The sequence below is a fragment of the Chaetodon trifascialis genome, chromosome 16 (genome assembly GCF_039877785.1).
Source record: "Chaetodon trifascialis isolate fChaTrf1 chromosome 16, fChaTrf1.hap1, whole genome shotgun sequence".
NCBI lineage: Eukaryota > Metazoa > Chordata > Actinopteri > Chaetodontiformes > Chaetodontidae > Chaetodon > Chaetodon trifascialis.
In genome coordinates, this window is record NC_092071.1 from 19445556 (window position 1) to 19463841 (window position 18286).

Consider the following 18286-nt stretch of genomic DNA (forward strand, 5'->3'; position numbering starts at 1 on the left):
CTCTGTTGCACTTGTGTGTCAGTGTTTGATCAGCGATGCTGCCTCCTGATCACAGTTGGCATTGTGCCCTGGGGCCCGGACAAAGGCTGGGGCTGGGGCGCCGACAGGGGCCTGGACTGTATCAGACACTTCATTTGTTTTGGGGGATGGGGGGATGGGGGGATAGGATAGGCAGCAGCATGGCTCCCTCCCCCTCAGTACAGAGAAACTCCTGTGTCAGGAGAGCAAGAGAGAAAGACGCCCTACGTGACTACACCCCACTGAGACATTTAGCTTTCATTTTTGGTTTTGATTCATGGAAAACTGCTGAAAGCTGACATGAGCAAGACGCCCATTTTGATAAATATAATTTCTTTCAGTGGCCTCACCCAATTCTCATTTGTTTGTACTTCATCAAAAATATATTTGAAAAAGCTGCATATATTTATCATAGAGATGCCTCACCTTCTGGAGGTCACTCCATCAATCTGTGACCTTTTACTGTCTGTCTGCCAGACCTTTTAATTGTGTCCTTGTGACCCTGCTATAACTAGATACAAATTTTGAAACTACACTAAATGCACCATTCTGGCTTCCATTTCCCAACCCAACCTTGCCAGAAATGCATTTCATCACATCAGCAACATGTGATTACAGCGTGTCTCTGATCCTCTGTCCAGATTATGCAAATCCATTTGTTTTGTGGGCAGTGTCCACATATTCTGGCAAGTCATCTCGAGTAAAAGCAGGTCTGACATGTGCACAAAAAGTCAGGTTAAAGTCTAATACTTAATGGACCAGTGTGCAGGATTTAGGAGGATCTATTGGCAGATGACACCGCTGTTTTTGTTACCTAAGAAATAGTCTTTTATATATATATCTACATAAGGAGCCGGTTCTAGTGTAGCCCAGAACATACAAACCAAACACTGGCTCTAGAGAGCGCCTTTCATTTCTTCATAGAGGACTACTCTGCTGCTTCAGCACCTTCATCGCACCTTTTACCTTTTTAAATACCTTCCACACAATTTTGTGGGCCTGTAACCGCTGTATTTTGGGGAAACGGAGCAAGGGTTGGGATGGTGAACATCCAAAGACATTCTAAAACCTTGCTGCTGCTCGGTAGCTAACTGATGAATGTTAGCTCTGTGCTGCCAAAAGTTGAAGATTGATTAATGGGTGGATGTCATGATGATAGTGGTCGAAACTGGTCGGTTCAGTCTCTTTATTTTGATATAAGAATACAAAGAAATTGATTTTGTTTTTGTATTTTTTGGAAATATATTGTTAATAAGGAGCACAATATGACAGTGGATGTGATCTAAAAGAAATATTCCATTTCATCTTGACTTACAGCTTCTGAAGATGTAATCTAATGTTGATGGCACATGAAGCAGGGAAGATAATGTCTCTGGTGAGCCAACAAATACCTGACTGCAGGCTCACCCTTGTGTTTTTACTTAGGCATACACTTTTCCATTAAACACTGGCTGATGATTGATTTAAAACCTCTACCTGATCCAGCACTCCTCCTTGGCCTGCAAAGAGAATTGAGTGTTGTTATATATGTGCGTTTTAGAGGCATATTTCTATTTTACACCGTCAAGTCATGCAAACTACTTTCACGTGTTCGCTAATTGCTTGCAGGGAGCATTTTTTTCCCCTTGCAAAGTCAGGAGGACATAATTTTGTAATTACTCCTCTGGCATCTTTGACTGAAGAAAACACTCCAGCTGTTTCATGTTTGTATATCCTCTGTGTCGCAACTACATCTCCACACGGGCATTTTAATAAACAAGGCACACCAATGTGTCTGAACCACCTCATATTCAGCACCTTCATGTCTCTCTGCCTCTTGACTTTTAATTTCCTCCTCACATGACTATATTGGCACATTTGCTATCGTTTCCCATGAGGGTGTTATCAGCAGGCTATATGTGTGCTGCTCCTTGGACTGGCGTCTTGCCTATCAGCTTTACGCCACAGCCAGCCAGATTTTGTCACCATCTCACTATGTCCCTGGGCTTCAGCAAATCCTGAAGGACACAGGCCTGTAGTTTGCTTGTATGCGTGTGTGTTTTTACAGGTCTCAGAGACACTGGGGGTTCTTATCTGACTCTTGAGGGTTCTTATGATAAATTTACCTCCTTTCACAGAGCGGGGGATTGAGGGAGGAAGGGATGCAGGGTTGGTCTGAGTTGCTTTTAGTGGTTCATATCTAGCTTTAGAACAATTCGTTGTGGCAGAGAGGTTAGACAAGCAGCAGCCACTTAAATCTACTGTCCTACACCTTGTCAAATGCTAATGCGTTCTATAAATAAGAAGTACAAATCCCAAGGCCATGACTTGAGAGTCCCTATGATGAAGACCTTTTTGATTAACCGACCATTAAGGAGCAAGCCAGTGTGAATTTGGCTTTCCTGTCCCCTTTCCCCGCTTCCTCCTTCCTTTCTGTAGTTCCTTTATTCCCTCAATGGTTCAGAGGCATCAGTTTTTACCAACCTGATAGTGGATTTACAAATCTAATTTAAATGTATGTGCCCTGCAATCGGCTGGCGACCGGTTCAGGGTGTACCCCGCCTCTCGCCCATTGTAGCTGGGATAGGCTCCAGCCCCCCGCAACCCCGAAAGGGATAGGCGGTATAGATAATGGATGGATTTAAATGTATGTGAAATATAGAATAGATAGAATTTCACCCTTTAATTAAACAATTAATGCCTCTCAGCAGCTGCAGGGAGGCATTAATTGTGTTTATATGAAATAAACAGGATTATTGGCAAACCCAGGCTTTCATAAATCAAGTAATTAAATCAGAAATATTGTCACTGTCACTGGTGATACACAAGGATACATGCAGCAAATGGTTGCTGTGGACATTCACAGCAATGGCATTAACCACATCCCCCATAGGCTCATCTAAAAGCTGTCAAATGCTCAGGCAGTCGAGTAAAGTGCTTGTCATCCGTCACCCCTTCATCATTTAATGTTCAATTATGTCAAAACAGCCTTTAGGTCATCGGCACTGAGAATTGATGGCAGCTCTGTGTGGCAAGTGGAGCTTTCAGGCTGTATTACAGCACAATCAGTATGGTTCAACGGTCCCAGCCCTTCGCAACACTAAATAAACCACGGCCAGGCTCGCTCAGGGCACCCACATTGCTTCAAATTGAATAGTTCCAGTGGGGGCACTGGGGCGAGCATTCAGAGCCTTCTTTTAGAGCAGCAACCAAGTTATGAAGTTATCCTCTGCTGTGCCTGAAATAATTGATGTTCTTCGGCATGGTCACAGGGGATTGGCTTGACTGTTTATGATGGGGAGAGCGTCTGTGCTGTTTAATTTGGTCCTTTCAGAGCCCCCAGACTGCAATTTTACCATAATGAATCACTTATGTTCATCCCACTATCATTGCACATCGAGGGAATTGTGCCACACTCTTCAAAAGCTCTGTCGCGGTTGCTTTTTGTTTGTTTGTCCTTATGACTGAGCTGCTTTCTCTTCGCTTGACAATAATGCTTTCAAGATTGTTTTCTGTGGCTGAAATACTTAATCAATAGTTTTACTGCACTTGGGTTCATGTCAGACAAAAGGCAACTATAGAACACAGACCTTAAGGTAAAAGTAAATCCCAGTGAAACGTCATTGACCTCTTTCACCTAGCCAAGCTTTTTCTTGTTGCTGTTGTTGCGTTGCGAGCCTGAAATAGCTACTGTCTTTATCTCCCCATGGTAAGACTTAGCTTTTCAGACTTTACTCCCAAGGATGCTCATTAAGGTCAGAAGGTAGAGAAAGAGGCTTATGAACCACTGTCGCCCCTGCAAGGGTTCTGAGGGTCTTTAGCTTGGCGAGCACAAGGGTCAGAAGAGGTTAGCTTGTCAGACTGTCTCCTGGTTTCAGGGCTTATTGCTGTCTGTGGAAGCTACTCCTTGCACCAGACAGCTTAACCTCATGTTTCCCTAGAAGACCTCTGACAAAACCCTTCTGTGTAAATGGTATCCATGCTGAGAAATCTATGTACATATCACTGAGAAATGAATCTTTCCTTGCTGTAGACGAGAGCTACAGTAGACCAATGAATCATCCAAGCCCATATTTGCTTATAGCAGATATGTTTGTATCAGTGTGTACAATAAGTTGTCAGTGATTTTATTTTGATTGCCTAAGCAACTAATTAGCTCCTCATTTCAGTCAGCATAATAATTTCTCAGGAAACTGTGCCTGTGTTTGCAGTGTTTCGCTTTAATGAAACCACGTGGATGTTTATAAAGACGCCTCACCGCGACAGGTTCAAGCTGGACTTTGTCGACTTCCACAAATGCTTTTGTAAATGGTGAAGTAACGTTAACTTCCCTTTTCATAACTCTCCCTTCTGTCTCCACCTACTTAACCTCTCTCTCATGCCATCTCTGGAGCACCACGGTAACCTTCTCTAAGGGATTGGTTGCCAGGAGACAGGATTCGCTCCCCATTGTATGCCGACAAAGGTGGAGGGGGGTGGGTGGTAGGGTTACAATCAGCAGGAGTAGAGAGAATGGAGGCCTCGGGGACTGGCACTCCACAATCATGGGTGTGTTAGAGAGGAGGAGGATGGCCAGGGAGGGATGGGTGAGTGAATGGCAGTGGGGGTATTGGGTGGAGTGCGCTGACACCCTAAATTCCTCTTGTTCATTCTCAGTCTCCCAGTAACCACACTGGGATGTGCTGTGTCAGACAGCACAGTGGAGACTGGAGGGAAAGAGACGCTCATAGAGACACCGGCAGCCATGGATAGTTATTAAGACAGACTTAAATTAGCCAGCGTGCCCTCCCCCACAGCTCGCCTCCCCTACTACACTGACGCACACGCACAAACACAGCAGGACACACATTCTTACTACAACAACAGACACCGAGCTCAAGGAAATTGTGTGCGTCTGGTGTACATGCATGACTGCATTTAACAACAGTCTATTTTTCATAGTTTTCCATGGACTGTGATGATGGTTTCTCTTATCAGCCCATTATATTACCTTTGAGGAAGAAGGTCAGTTTACTTAAGCTCTGGTGCCATTTCTCTAAATAAAGACTGACGGTCACCTCATATAAGCCAGTGATTATATGGAGCACTCTCAGAGACTTTGAGCTCAGTAAGATCATTTCTGCTCTGTCACGTGCACACACTGTATGCACAGTGTGTGTTGATGGCTGGTGCTGTAGTTACTGATTAACACTGTGAGCTGCCTTTTTGAGCACACTAACAGCGTTATTTGTGTTTATCCACTCTGAGCAGCTCGTGGTAGGGATGTGTTTTTTTTTTCCAGCCAGTTATGTTGAAATCCTCCATCAATCATGGGTTTTTTTTCTAAACAACAGTCATCTAAAGTGCCATATCCCTGCTTAGTCTTTAATTAGTTATGATAATTTGTAATCTTAAAGGCCATGAAAAACTATTTTCTCAATCATCATTTTACTATGTTAAGGGGTTCTACAAAAAACACACAATTTTCTGTCAAAATTCAAGCAGTTTGCGTAATTTTATCAGATTTCCTGTATTTTTTGTTGTTTCTTCTCACTGATTTGAAGTGGGTGGGACTCAGCTGGAAAAAAGTGATGTCATGTACTTTCATTAAGAATATTGGATCAACTCTGATGACAGTTTTGTGGTTGTTTGCTCATGTGGCCATACCACTGTCAGTCAAATCTGATCAAACGACACCAACAGAGTCCTGATGAAGCAGACTAGCCAAGTTTTAATGTTTTAAACTCTTTATAATTAATACATTTGAATGTTGTTTGAAAACTTAAATGTTTGTGGTTGCACATTTAGTAATACATATTCAATGCTGCAAACACACTAAAGATTTAAAGCCATGTTTTCAGCGACGTTCAATCAAAATAGCTTGAAGGTTTTGTGTGAATCAATCATGTAAGTTTACAATTTCAAGTCACTTCTTTGATATTTATTCCTAATGTTGTTTAGATAGAAGACATTGATTTGATGAGGCTTACCTGGTCACATAATCTTTATCAGGACTAATGTCTCTTCTTCCTGCCCTGCTCATCAGGACTCTGTGGGTGTGGTCTGATCACTTTTAACTGACAGGGTAACAGTCGAGCATCAAAGGCACACAAGAACACAATCATCATTACATTTTGGTTTGTTGTAGCTAAACTCTGATTAGTGCACAGAAATATGTGACATCAACTTGTTCAAACTGAGCCCGCCCACTTCAAACCAATGAGAAAAGCAAAGACAAAAACACAAATACAGAAATCTCTTGAGACATGACAATTCACAAAACAGTTTTTAAATTATTTTCCTGGCCTTTAATGTTGCTTTTATTGCAGATTTACTGACTTGAAAGAAATCAACCAAATGATCTCTTTACACTTGCAGTAGCTGCATTAAACAGGTTTAAAGATGATGGCTGCAATCAACCAAACAAGTCTTCAACTAGTCAGTTGGTTGAAGGGGGAAAAAATCCACTTGTTATCTCGAGATTAACTAAATACGTGCTATTTTGGCTCTGACGCAGCCACCTCTCTTTCACTCTGGTGCAGCAACCCTGAACTTATCTAGATCTTACCCAGAGGAGTTGTACGTGACAACGCAAATGTCAGAATGACATGGAGTGTTAATTGGGTGTTTGGGGTCAATGTCTGTCTCCATCTTTTGCTTTAGACAGGACATATTACATTAATAATTTACTGTTGTAAAGCTTTTATTGCACTTCCTTGTGTACTGAGTATTTGTCAGCTGGAGTACTGTTAATTTCTCTTTCACCTATCTCACCTGTCCTCTGCTCTATAACTACTATCTGTACAATAATACAGGGCAAGCTAGCAAGGCAGGCCAGCTAGTTGAACACATTTACATTCCAGCGGTACAATACGTACACTTAACATCGATTACACAGTGCAACATCATGAAATACAGAGAGATAATTAAGTTATTGTGCTACGTGAACCTTGCAGCAGTAATAAAGTAGAATAGTAGTAGAATTTACATCACCCCCCCAGGGGAAACACTGTATCTACCAACCATTGGACCAGAAGGTGTCAGCACTATAATAGCTTCCTGGCTGGTGATTGAATGTGGAATTAGCCTTAAATTACCTCAGTGTTTATATTCCCATGCCTTGGCACTGCTTTCACCTGCGCCACGAGCCAGGCAGATTTCTAAGCAAACCAGGATGATATCCTGAAATGACACTTTTTCCCATTTGTATGATTTGCCTTTTGCTGAACTGTAATTTAAACAAACGCTGTCTCGGAGGTCCGTCATTGATTTAACAAGTACATCAGAAATTACCCATCAGAGAAACCAGTCCCTCTGACAACTGTTCCAGCTGAATACTTCTTTTTCTCACAGCATGCAATTTTCTCCCCTTTCAAAGCAACTTTGAAAAAATACCCTCACTTCTTTAAGTGCTTGATGAATTGACACGGCTTTCTGTCATGCAGATTCCAGGCTGTGTATCCATTTTGACAGTGATAGACATATCTCACTTCTCCCTATATTGCTCCTCGTTTCTCTTGGTTCTGCTGAAGGCGATGGATCGCTCCCATCAAGGGCATCTGTCAAAATCTGTAGGCTGAAACAATCAGCTGCAGCACCAGCGGCCGAGGAATCAAACTATGCTTGTGCTTTGCAACCGTATCAAGTGCTTACAGGCTGTGAGCTTCAACAATAGTAGGCGTGACTGAGACTGTCACTCTCTGTGTGTGTGTGTGTAAGCTGCTGTGGTGTATTTTCATTCAGTTGTCTAACACGGCCCAGAGGGAAGTCAGTTTTGAGGCAGAAACAGAGCAGATGGACATGAGATACGGCAGGAACCTCAACCTGTAGCTCACATCATCCTTACCCTGAGAGCCAGGATCCAGAGACCCTCACCCAATCAAATGGCAGCAGGCCTTTTGTCTCAGTACCTCAATCACTGCAAAAGGATTATTTTAATTTCATCATTAAAGTGGCATGCTCGATATCCTAAACTGTCACCTCGACCCTGCTCATACTGTTTGTAGATTTGAATGAGAAGCAGCACAACTGACATCTGCTGGGTGCCCTGCTTCATGTCCGCGAGCTGCCATGTTGTCAAATTAATAAAGCAAAGGTATGTGTAAGTGGCATGTGGGTTGGAAGACTGAAGGCATTGCAAGCCCAAGAACAAACCATCTGCACTTCAGTAAAATATGCATAATGTACTTGGGACACTAGTGGAGATGCATTTGTGTTTGCATAGATGCATGCACTCTCATTTGTTTGTCTTTCATGGAAACAAAAAAATAAACCTTTCCAGGAAGAGAAAGAAGATCAACAAAGTATGTACGGTTGCCAGGTTTGCCTCCTGTTTCACCAATTGTCTTTGCACATTAGAGTCAGCGCCGTCTGTCAGTTAGTGTAAAAGCAGTTGTATGAGATGCAGATGTACATAAGGAAAACGCTGTTTTTATTTTTGTTGTCGTTGTTTTAAATGGAGTGAAAATTCTCTGTTATCAGCAGAAAATTTCAGTTTCATGTGTTTGATTCCATTATGCGACATGAAGTGTTACACATTTACAGCATTTTTAACACCAACATATTGTGGTGAATTCTTTTTTTTTTTCTTAGCTAAAGCTGTTCTCCCCCCGCACACTGACTGGAAGGTGGCAGGCTGTCAGAGGGATTTTAATGTGTCGAGGCAGCATGTGACAACTCCATTCTCTATGGACTGTGTTCCTTGCCGCGGCTTAAATCTCTTATTGAATGGAGAATCTTAAACCAGTTGATGTCACCAGGAAATTATGTTTATTCGTTCTAAGAATAAATGCTTAAGAGTCTGCTCCAGTTTGGTGATAGGCTACAGTTTCTCTTTATTATTATCAGCATTCCTTCAGCTACGCTATGTTCTACTCTATTAAGTCCTTTTTTTCCACTGTCATTTACATTATGCATATTTTAAGAGTTACTTCTCAGACAACATGCAGCCATATTTATTTTATGAGTGGCACATTCCCCAGATCAAACCATTTGACAAATGACTGAGAATATTTCTGTAAAACAAGTCACTACAAAACATTTTCATCAGCTTTGCATCCACGTGATACAATTAGGTGCAAGCGACCAAAAAACCAAATGTATTTACAACCTGTGGTCTTCCGGCTGTCATTTTGTACAATGTTAGAAATTATCATTCACCAAAAAACAGGTACAAACTTGATATTTTAAGCAAAGAAGGGAATCACAGATTTTCTTTTTGAGCTGTGAGTGTGCAATCTGGTGGCGTATCTGTCTTCGCACAGATCCTCTTTTTCTCTCTTTTCTCAAGCTCACTGCAGCCAACCATTACTGCAGAGGTTTAGCTCATGTGGTCTCAGGTTGGACAAACTATTATGAATAAGAAATCCGCCTGAAAGCATTTAATGGAAAGTCTGCTTGTGCTGCCAAAGCTAGAGAGGAAAACAAGAGAACCAATTGTGTGAAAATAACTTATAAAACCAAGCAGATGAAAAAGATGAAAAATGGATGCTTGGTAAGTATTTTCTGGCTGAAATGCTGCACTTATAAATGTGGGTGGGATAAATAACAGTGTGTAGATGCTTTTTTTTTTCTTATAAAAAGGTTATTGCAAGCATCATTATGTCTAAGGTGATTTCTAAATTCCTATTCAAAATGTTGCAAACAGCTGTAGGCCTTACTGTCCTGACTGGTATTGACACTTTCTTTGAGTGATACGATCATGAAATGGTTTTTAAATAGGATTCAATATGATATTAAAAACACTTTTCAGAAGTCTTGAATTTTATTGAAAATGGAGTGCTTGGACTTATGTATGTTGCAGTGCTGACATTAATATCCCCCCCTTTGTGTGTGTGCTCAGGTTTGGCCTCTGGTCTAGAGATTACGTCTACGGGGCAGACCTCCATAGAGAAGGCCAGTGGACAGAGTGTGAAGCTGGACTGCCAGTTCACCCTGAGCCCTGAGGATTCTGGACCACTGGATATTGAGTGGAGCTTGTTGTCATCTGACAACCAGAAAGAGGACAAAGTGGTACGTGTGGACGTTCCCCACAAACATTGAAAATACGGTTTTATTTCAAAGATAGCCTATGAAAGCATTTTTGGCAGTTAACTGTTCTCTGATGGACTTTTATTTAGCACAGTCATTTTATCTGTGTTCAGAGAAGTCGAGCTTTGTTCTTGCCTTGTGGTAGGAAGTTGATAGAATCTTTTCCAACCTAATTTTCTGTATGTGGCTTTAGAAATTTTTTTCACACACTCCTCAACATTACGTCAAAGACAGAAATCAGTGTTTTAGTTTTCTCGTAGGTTTAAAGGCTTTAAATGCCCCTCGTTTTTTTGCAGTGTGTGTGGCTTTGCACTGTTCACTTACGGCGGTGTCTGTGTGGTTTGGTATGTTGTGCAAGAGATGAAACCCAGTACAGGTTCTATGCTTGGTGTGTATTTTCTCAAGGCGTTGTAATGCACCATAGGAAGTATATAGTATACAAGACAAAAGTAATATGAGCCACATGTACTTCTATCGAACATTTGTTCTCTCCTCTGCTCTCACAGACACATAGTGGGAGCGATGGGAGCTCTCTATCCCAGGCAGTGTCTCTCTTTCCCAGCATGGCCCTCAGCCATGGAAAGGGAAGACTACACAGCTCTACAGGATCTCCACATGCCCTCAGGGCTGTAACAGCCATGGAGACAGATTCTTGCTACAGATCATTCCAGTGGTGTGGCCCTCTCCCGTGGCTTTCTACTCCCCCACCTCCCACCTGTCACAAAGCCTTCTCATCCCTCTCCTCCACTCCCCCCCCCCCCCCTTGTATCCTGTAGCTGTAGATTTTTTTGGCTGAATGTTAGAAATAGGTCACAGGCTCATCATTAGGCTTCTCAGTCTCTGTCATCCACCCACTGTCCTCGCTGTCCACAGACTCAAAAAGTCCTCCTCCCGCCTAGGTAGTCCTGCTTCTGATAACTGCTTTCTCAGTGTTTGGACTTGTGCCAATGGAGAGAAACCAGTTTCCCCATTTATTAGTCTTTGCCCTACATTGTTTTTACCCTCAATCATTAACTGGAGCACTGGAGAAAAGGAAGGTGGAGTTAAAAGTCTCTATCGTTATGGTTTAATCTTAATTTATCAGTGGTTCTTATGATGTAATATTAATATCAGTGCTTTTTAAATGTTCTCATTTTCCCATTTTCTCAATGATGGGAACATAGATTTCAGTGTGGGTGGTTCCCCAGTCGGACCTCTTCCTCCTCTTGTCTGGATGCAGCTGTAGAAATATATCACATGTTCTCAAATTGCATCTGGTTCCACAGTTTATTTCCTTTATAACGTGCCATTTTGCTGAGGTCTATCCGCACAGCCGTTAATGTTGCCAAACCTTTGTAGGAATTTAAACAGGCCAGACATCTCTCTCTGAACGTATTTGTTCTCCTTGACCTATCAGATTGTGCTCGCTTTCCACACACACACACACACACACACACACACATACACACACACACACACACACACACACACACACACACACACACACACGCGCGCGCGCGCACACACTCACATTTGTATAGCCTGTAACCAGTATGAAGTCATGCTCAGAGTAAATGCTTTGTAATTAGTGGCATATTAATTCCAAGGGGCTGCTTTCATATATGTGACAGTGTTAAATAGGATTAGGCTGATCTGCGAGGACCAAAGCTACCAGGTCAGGCAAGGAAATGAGAGTGAAGGCTAAACTTTATAGCCAGAGGCTCGCAGATGCTCAGAAGGCATGGTGAACCTTTGCTCACATGGCATGAGATGAGCAAATCCAGGCTGCCCTTAAAGTAACCGCAACTATCAGATAAAACTTTAAAGTAGAGAGCTCGTCTACAGGGTCATATAACTGGGAATTTGAAGCCCTGATTCTGCAAGCAGGGAGACGAGCTGCATTGCGTGCCTGGCCCATGCGAAAAACCCTTACTTTAATAATTTTGCTCATATCGATGAATAATATATTCCAGCTGCATTTTCTTTGCGTTGATGTAATCAGATGTAATGCCACAGCATTATCCATTCAGTCCAGTATCTGGTGGGGGATGATGGCCTGCTTCATCTGACATATCCCACATATCATCAGGGCCTTTTTGAGGGTGGTGAAGCATAGCTAATGCATGTTGCTTTGTTGGACTTGAATGAGAGATGCCAGGCATGCCTACAGTAACAGTCATTTGCATTTGGCACTCATTGCCTGGCTACAGATTAGCTGAAAGGAGGGTGTGCCCCTGCTGTGAGAACAAGGAGGAAAACAATTATGAAAACTAATTCTCAATGGTGAATGGGAGAGGAATTTGAGCAGAAAAATACATAAAAAATACATAGCTTTTTCCGTTATCATACAAACTGTGTCTTTTGTCCATGAGCGCAGCAGCAAAGCCTTTTGTTTATTGAAGTTCCTGCGACAGGAATTTGTGTATATTTGCAAAGTATTGGAGGATTCGGATATAAAGCCACGACACTGTTTGCTGAAAATCGCATTGTCTGTTTGTGTAGTAGTAAAGAATGATCATGAATGCTCTTGGCCACATTTTGTTCCATTCTCTATTGCCTCAGTGCTGAAGGACACTTTACCCATTTTCAGGTAGTGATTCTGCTTTAACCTTGCAAAGCGTTTGGAGCTGTTCCTGTGAAAGTATGTGGCAGCACTTGAAGTTATTCAACTTAAAAGCGTCTGTGGGAGCTCAAAGACATAATGCTGCAGCTCTGCAGGTTGTTTAGAGTATACAGGTATCACAGCTCTCTGCTTTGCCTCTCAAATGATCCGCAGCTCTTCCTCTTCCCTCCCTGAGCAACAGCATCACATGACAATGACCTCATTTTCACATGTCTGATGAAACTAAGCATGGCCAATAGAGGTCTTTTACCTCTGCCGGATGAGCCGTCCACTGAGAATGGCCAGGCCAGGTGGCAATTGTATCATTGAGTGTCCTACCTGTTACAAAACGCAGCACACAGACAGTGGTGCTCTCCTGTCCTTTCTAGCCCCCGCCAGCTTGTCTAGTCATTTGCCCTTTTCATTTTCATTCCCCAGGCTCTTTATGGGATTTTTTTTCATTGAATCATGATTCTCAAGGTTATTGTGCAGTTCACGTTTTTTTACTAGAGGTGTGCATGTGTGTAAGCACTCCCATCTGTGCGCCTGTGAAGTGGTTGAGCCCAAGTGAGAGTTCTTGTCTGGCTGAGCTTGGGGCAATTTAATTTCCTCTCCTGCGTGGTCTCATGTCGCATATTGCTGTTATTACTGCTGATGTTCTGATCCCCACTGAAGTTAGAAGGATAGGTTTTCCTCCCCTGAGAGCCAGGAGGAATTTTAACTGCATTACCTGTTTACGTGGCTAATATGTACAAGATGAACATGGCGGCCGTTGCGAGCACACCTGCCTTGCAGCTCCAGGAAGGAGTTTTCCAGTTGGAAATGGAGCAGAAAGGTAACTTGGTATAGACACGTCAGAAGCTCACTGACTGTTTCTCTTTGTTTTGCTCCTCTCGTGCTTCCTTTCTGTACTCTGCCTCCGCTGATGGGTTCATTATTCTTCCTCTCCTCCTGCATGTTCAGTCTTTTCCTCTCTCCTCCTCTCTACCCAGGGGTATTGCTGTGCATATGCCTGGTGTTGATCATGGCACAGAAAAGCCTGTTGATGACTGTCTCCATGGAAATGTGGAAGAATATGCCAGTGTCTATGAAAGAGAATGAGAACTCTTTTCATTGTTGTTTGCTTTTCTTTTCCCCTCCTTGTTCTTTTCCTTGTGTTTTTGTTTTTTCCCTCCTCTATCTCCTCAGCTACTAGCTATGAGGTTTCTTCTTGGCTCCACCTGGTCTTTATTTCTAGGCATTTCCTTGCTGCTTTCAGAACCCAGACTGTGTGTGTGTGAGGGGGATAGGGAGGTGGTTGGACAGAATTGGGGGCTACTGCTCTTTGTTGACACAGCAGGTGTTGATTTTGCTCCACAGTGGTTGCTTTGTTTGTTCCACCTTCATTCCTCTTAAGCACGGAAGGAGCATAACAGTGCAGGCTGCTAGGCTGAAGGGCATGGCAGAGATAAAAGAAAGGGTGCTGTCTCTCGTCCATATATTTTGCTTGGTTCAGTGAGCACAGGCTTTACTTTCAGAAAGCACATGACTGTCATCTCAAGGCCTTTGTTTTATTTTTTTCTAGAAGGACCTTTTATTTTCATTAACATCATTCTAAGCAGGTTTTTAACTCAGAACTGTTTCCTGCACTGCACATCCAGGTGATCCTGTACTCAGGTGACAGGGCCTATGAGGACTACTATGAGCCCATGAAGGGTCGAGTCCACTTCAATGCAGCCGACCCCAAGAACGGCGACGCCTCCATCAACCTCACAGGGCTGAAGTCGTCGGACTCGGGAACCTACCAGTGTAAGGTGAAGAAGGCTCCCGGGATTCGCAGCAGGAAGATGCTGTTGATCGTCATGGGTGAGTGGAACAAATCACCCAACGCACTTTTTTTTTTTTTTTCTTTCTTCCTCTCACAGGATGGATTCTCTCTCTCTACACAGTGGAAATACACCACACACCCTTTGCCCTCGTTGGCTGTTTTGATGAAATCCCTTCTAAAATTGAGTGCATAACCTTCCTAGAGGCTGTAGAGCACTGCCCCCCTTAATGATACAATTCTGATGCCCTAGATGCCCTGTGATTATGTCAAAAATGATAATCCTGATTTTTTTTTTACTAAATGTTGCTGTTGTGATTTATATTTTAAGTATCAGTCTTGATGAACAAAATTATTTATTGCTCCATTTTTCAATCAGCAGCTATTTTAAATAAACTGAATACTTATTATTGTTCAAGTGTTTTACAATATTAGCTATTTTCCTGAAATACTGACTGTGAAAACTACTAAAAAGGTTACACATTATTCATTTTGAAACCTTAATTAGCACCATAGATAGTACAGGTGAAGGTTATTCATCAAATAATCTGTGATATTACAGATTCTTTTTGAAGTGGGCAATGTCATCCTGTCTTTTACAAAATGCGGACAAACTTCAGAAATGGAGCGTATGCACTCAGCTGGTTTTTTATTGCACAGGGTGAGATGGGTGACACATCAGAGTTGTATAAATCAGATGATTCACTCCCTAGGCAAACACACACGGACACACAGTGGCCTTGCTGATCGGTCAACTGACTAAATGATGTCGAAAGTGAATCGCCTCCCGAAACCCGCCTGGTATTTGCATATGGGAAAACAACCCACATGCTCTGCATTAGTCTGTGTTGTGGGATAAGCTGTGTATTGTGCTCTTATCACAGCCCTGTTATCAGAATAGTTTCTCCTCTCTAAAGATAGGGCAGGCTTGGAAAATGGCGGCTGTTTTTCGTGACATGATATGTGTACAAATGTGACTGCACTGCACCAACTAGCTCAACCAGACAGACCTGAGCTATTGGAAAACAAGCAGGTTCCTCTGTCGCTTTGTCATGGAGCCACTAAGCAGTTCTCTAATAAAAGAGATGAATGGTCACAGATAATGTGATCATTAACTGTGACTACAGCTGACCCGAGCACCACTGACACGGCCCTCGGCGTGGCTTTTTTACGTAAAAATTGATCTGAACAGAAGCAAAAAGAAAAAAACGAATCACTGCTTAGGCTGTGTCGGCTTCTCCTCCCTGTGACAGTTTCACATTCGTCCCCCGTGAGGGAGGGTAGCGAGCCCGCTGATTTGTTTTCATGCATATTTTTACATTTTGGTTGATGCCATTGCTTAAGTTTATCATGTCATCAAAGCTGCTTAGTTAATCAGTGCTGTGTAGAATAGAAACTAACAGCATAGTCTGAGGTTGTATGATAATTATCATTGTTCTGTAACAGTCTGATGCACAAGGAAATGGCAGTAATATTTTCTGATTCATTTGTATTACATTCATGCCCTTCAGGTTTGTTAAAGTATCAAAAACCTACTTGTCTCCACAAAGTATTTTTTTTGAAATGTGTGTATTATATTTGACCTTTTCAGGGTCACTGTTATAGTTTTGTGTTATCTTTTCTCAAGATGTTGGTTTTAGTGGTTCCTGTGCTTCTTATTTTCAATGTCAGTTGTTTAATTTGATTTCATTCGTCAGTCCTGCTGTGGATAAGAGCATCAGCTTAGTGACTAAAATGTAAATCCAACTTTCATTGTGGTTAAAATGCAGCTGTCTTTAGCTATAGCGTGTGTGAGAAAGAGAGAGAGAGATGGCTCGAGGCTACAGGAGCTGACAGACTGCTAGCTATTGACCCCAGGGGTAGGGGTGTTCTTAGCAAAGAAACACTGACAAGGAGAGGTGAGGACATCTTGCCTGCTCTGCGTTTTACCTTCGGTTGATCTTGTCACAAGGTGGATGGTCCCACGAAGAGGGCGAACGTGCTCACATGTGTGTGCACAAACATAAACATACTTCAATTTATATACTTGGTGTTGCTGTGGCTTGTCACAAACGCTGCCATATGTGGGTACACACACATGCTGACACCTGCAGTGTACATGGTGTCCAGGTAGCGTACAGGAGGGAGCATCCCTCGTTGTGTATTCTCCTCTGGTTGCAGCAGGACATTGAAGTTAACAGGAGGGGAGTAGCCGCCTGCAGTTCAGCCCTGCATGTCAGCAGCTCTCACAACTGTTTCTGACTAGACCCCACCTATACTCTCAACAGCCAGTCATTTAGCTCTGCCTGCCTGAAGTGCAGAAAGTCCTCGTGGCATCCAGGATCTCACTGCAAAGCTCAACAGCCAGTCTCCTTAATTCTGTCTGCCTGGTTTCACTGCCCACTGGTCGCTTATATTTCACTTGACCGTTCAGCAATCAGTCGTCACTCTTCTGTTGTGCGCATCCTGACTGCAATGAATACCACAATCTAGCAATCCCTCTGTACTTATCTCGTCTGCAAGATAGCCTTGTGCAACTCATAAATCTCTATTCGTTGTTCGTTTACTAGCGCCGTGTTGCCTGTATCACTCTGCCCTTTATCTTTCTGTGCTCCTCCTGCCTCTGTCACCTTCTTCTTTGACCTCATCTTTCAAACAAATAAATCTGCTCATCGGACAGCCGTCCTAATATGAGGAGCTGTGTGTTACAGCCCTCGGATGCGTGGAGTTGACTTTCACCTTTAAAAGACGTGTTCAAAATGCCATAGCTCTCTGACATTTACTGTACGCTGTGTGAATGTGTGTGTAGGTGCTGCACCACAGCAGCACAGAGCAGGCCAGTGAGTTAGGAGCCTTGGCCCCCATCACGCCACCATCTGTCCATCAGCGCTTGCTTAATTTTTGCTCTCTCCTGCTCTCAGTCTTACCCCCCTCCACCCCAACCCCATGTGTGTTTATTAGATTAGCAGGAGCACTCAGTACTGTCAGTCTACTATTAATCCTTACGGTTCTGCCTGCTAAGCTCCCCCCTCCCGCCTGACACCTGGTTCAGATCTAGAGAGCCCCACTCCAGGGTTTTGTTGTTACAGAACCCATTATTACCACACCATGATGTCAGCTTTCTGTCAGTGAACACAGAGCACACATTTGGATTGTGGCCTGAGATTTTTTAGATCCAAGCATTGCCCATCGTAGTCTCTCTCTCTCTTTCTCCTCCTCGCCTGGCTGAATGTGTGTCTGGGTTTCACTGGAGTTGGTCTGCTTTTAATTTGGAGCTCTGTTTGTTTTTGAAGCCCCCATCTCATCTCCTGCCAACACTCTGACTGACCAAGGAGTGTTTGCACACATTCGCCTGTAAGACAGAAAGCTTTGCCTCTGTCACTTACCCTGGACACTACGTGCATGTGTGTTTGTGTGTCCAATGGCACATGGCTCCCTTCTCCCTTGTGATTATCCTGAGTGACAGCTCCTGTAATGACAGCAGCTGTATCAATTACTCTGATTACTGCTCTCATTACACTGATGACTGCTCCTTTGAGCAAGGGAGGAAATCAACTTTAGGATTACACAATGCATAGACACACAAATGCCCACAACATGAAATATAACATGGTGATTAGCAGGAGGGCTGTGTTGTTCTGAGCTAATGCAGCCACCTGGTTGTGTCTGCTATTTTTCACCTCTTAATCACTTTCCTCCATTCCTTTTCTCTACAGTGAAGCCATCCAAGCCCAGGTGCTATCCCGAAGGCCCCTCACAGGAAGGCAAAGACATTGTGCTGAGGTGCATATCTAGCGAGGGCACTCAACCCCTACAATACACCTGGGAGAAGACCAGTGACACCAAGTTGCTGCCTGCCACGGCTGTGTTGGGTAATGGACGCTTCCACGAGCACTCCCAGACAAATAGAGAACCAT

At 43.1% G+C, this 18286-nt stretch overlaps 1 protein-coding gene across 1 annotated transcript in view; it reads left to right on the forward strand.

Moving 5' to 3' along the window:
* The window catches only part of cxadr (CXADR Ig-like cell adhesion molecule), a 39329-nt gene that overhangs the window by 14611 nt on the left and 6432 nt on the right, over positions 1–18286 (forward strand). The window contains exons 2-4 of the mRNA XM_070983688.1: positions 9818–9987; positions 14227–14431; positions 18086–18241. Coding sequence (XP_070839789.1) covers positions 9818–9987; positions 14227–14431; positions 18086–18241 — 531 coding nt within the window. The remainder of the gene's footprint in view (positions 1–9817; positions 9988–14226; positions 14432–18085; positions 18242–18286) is intronic.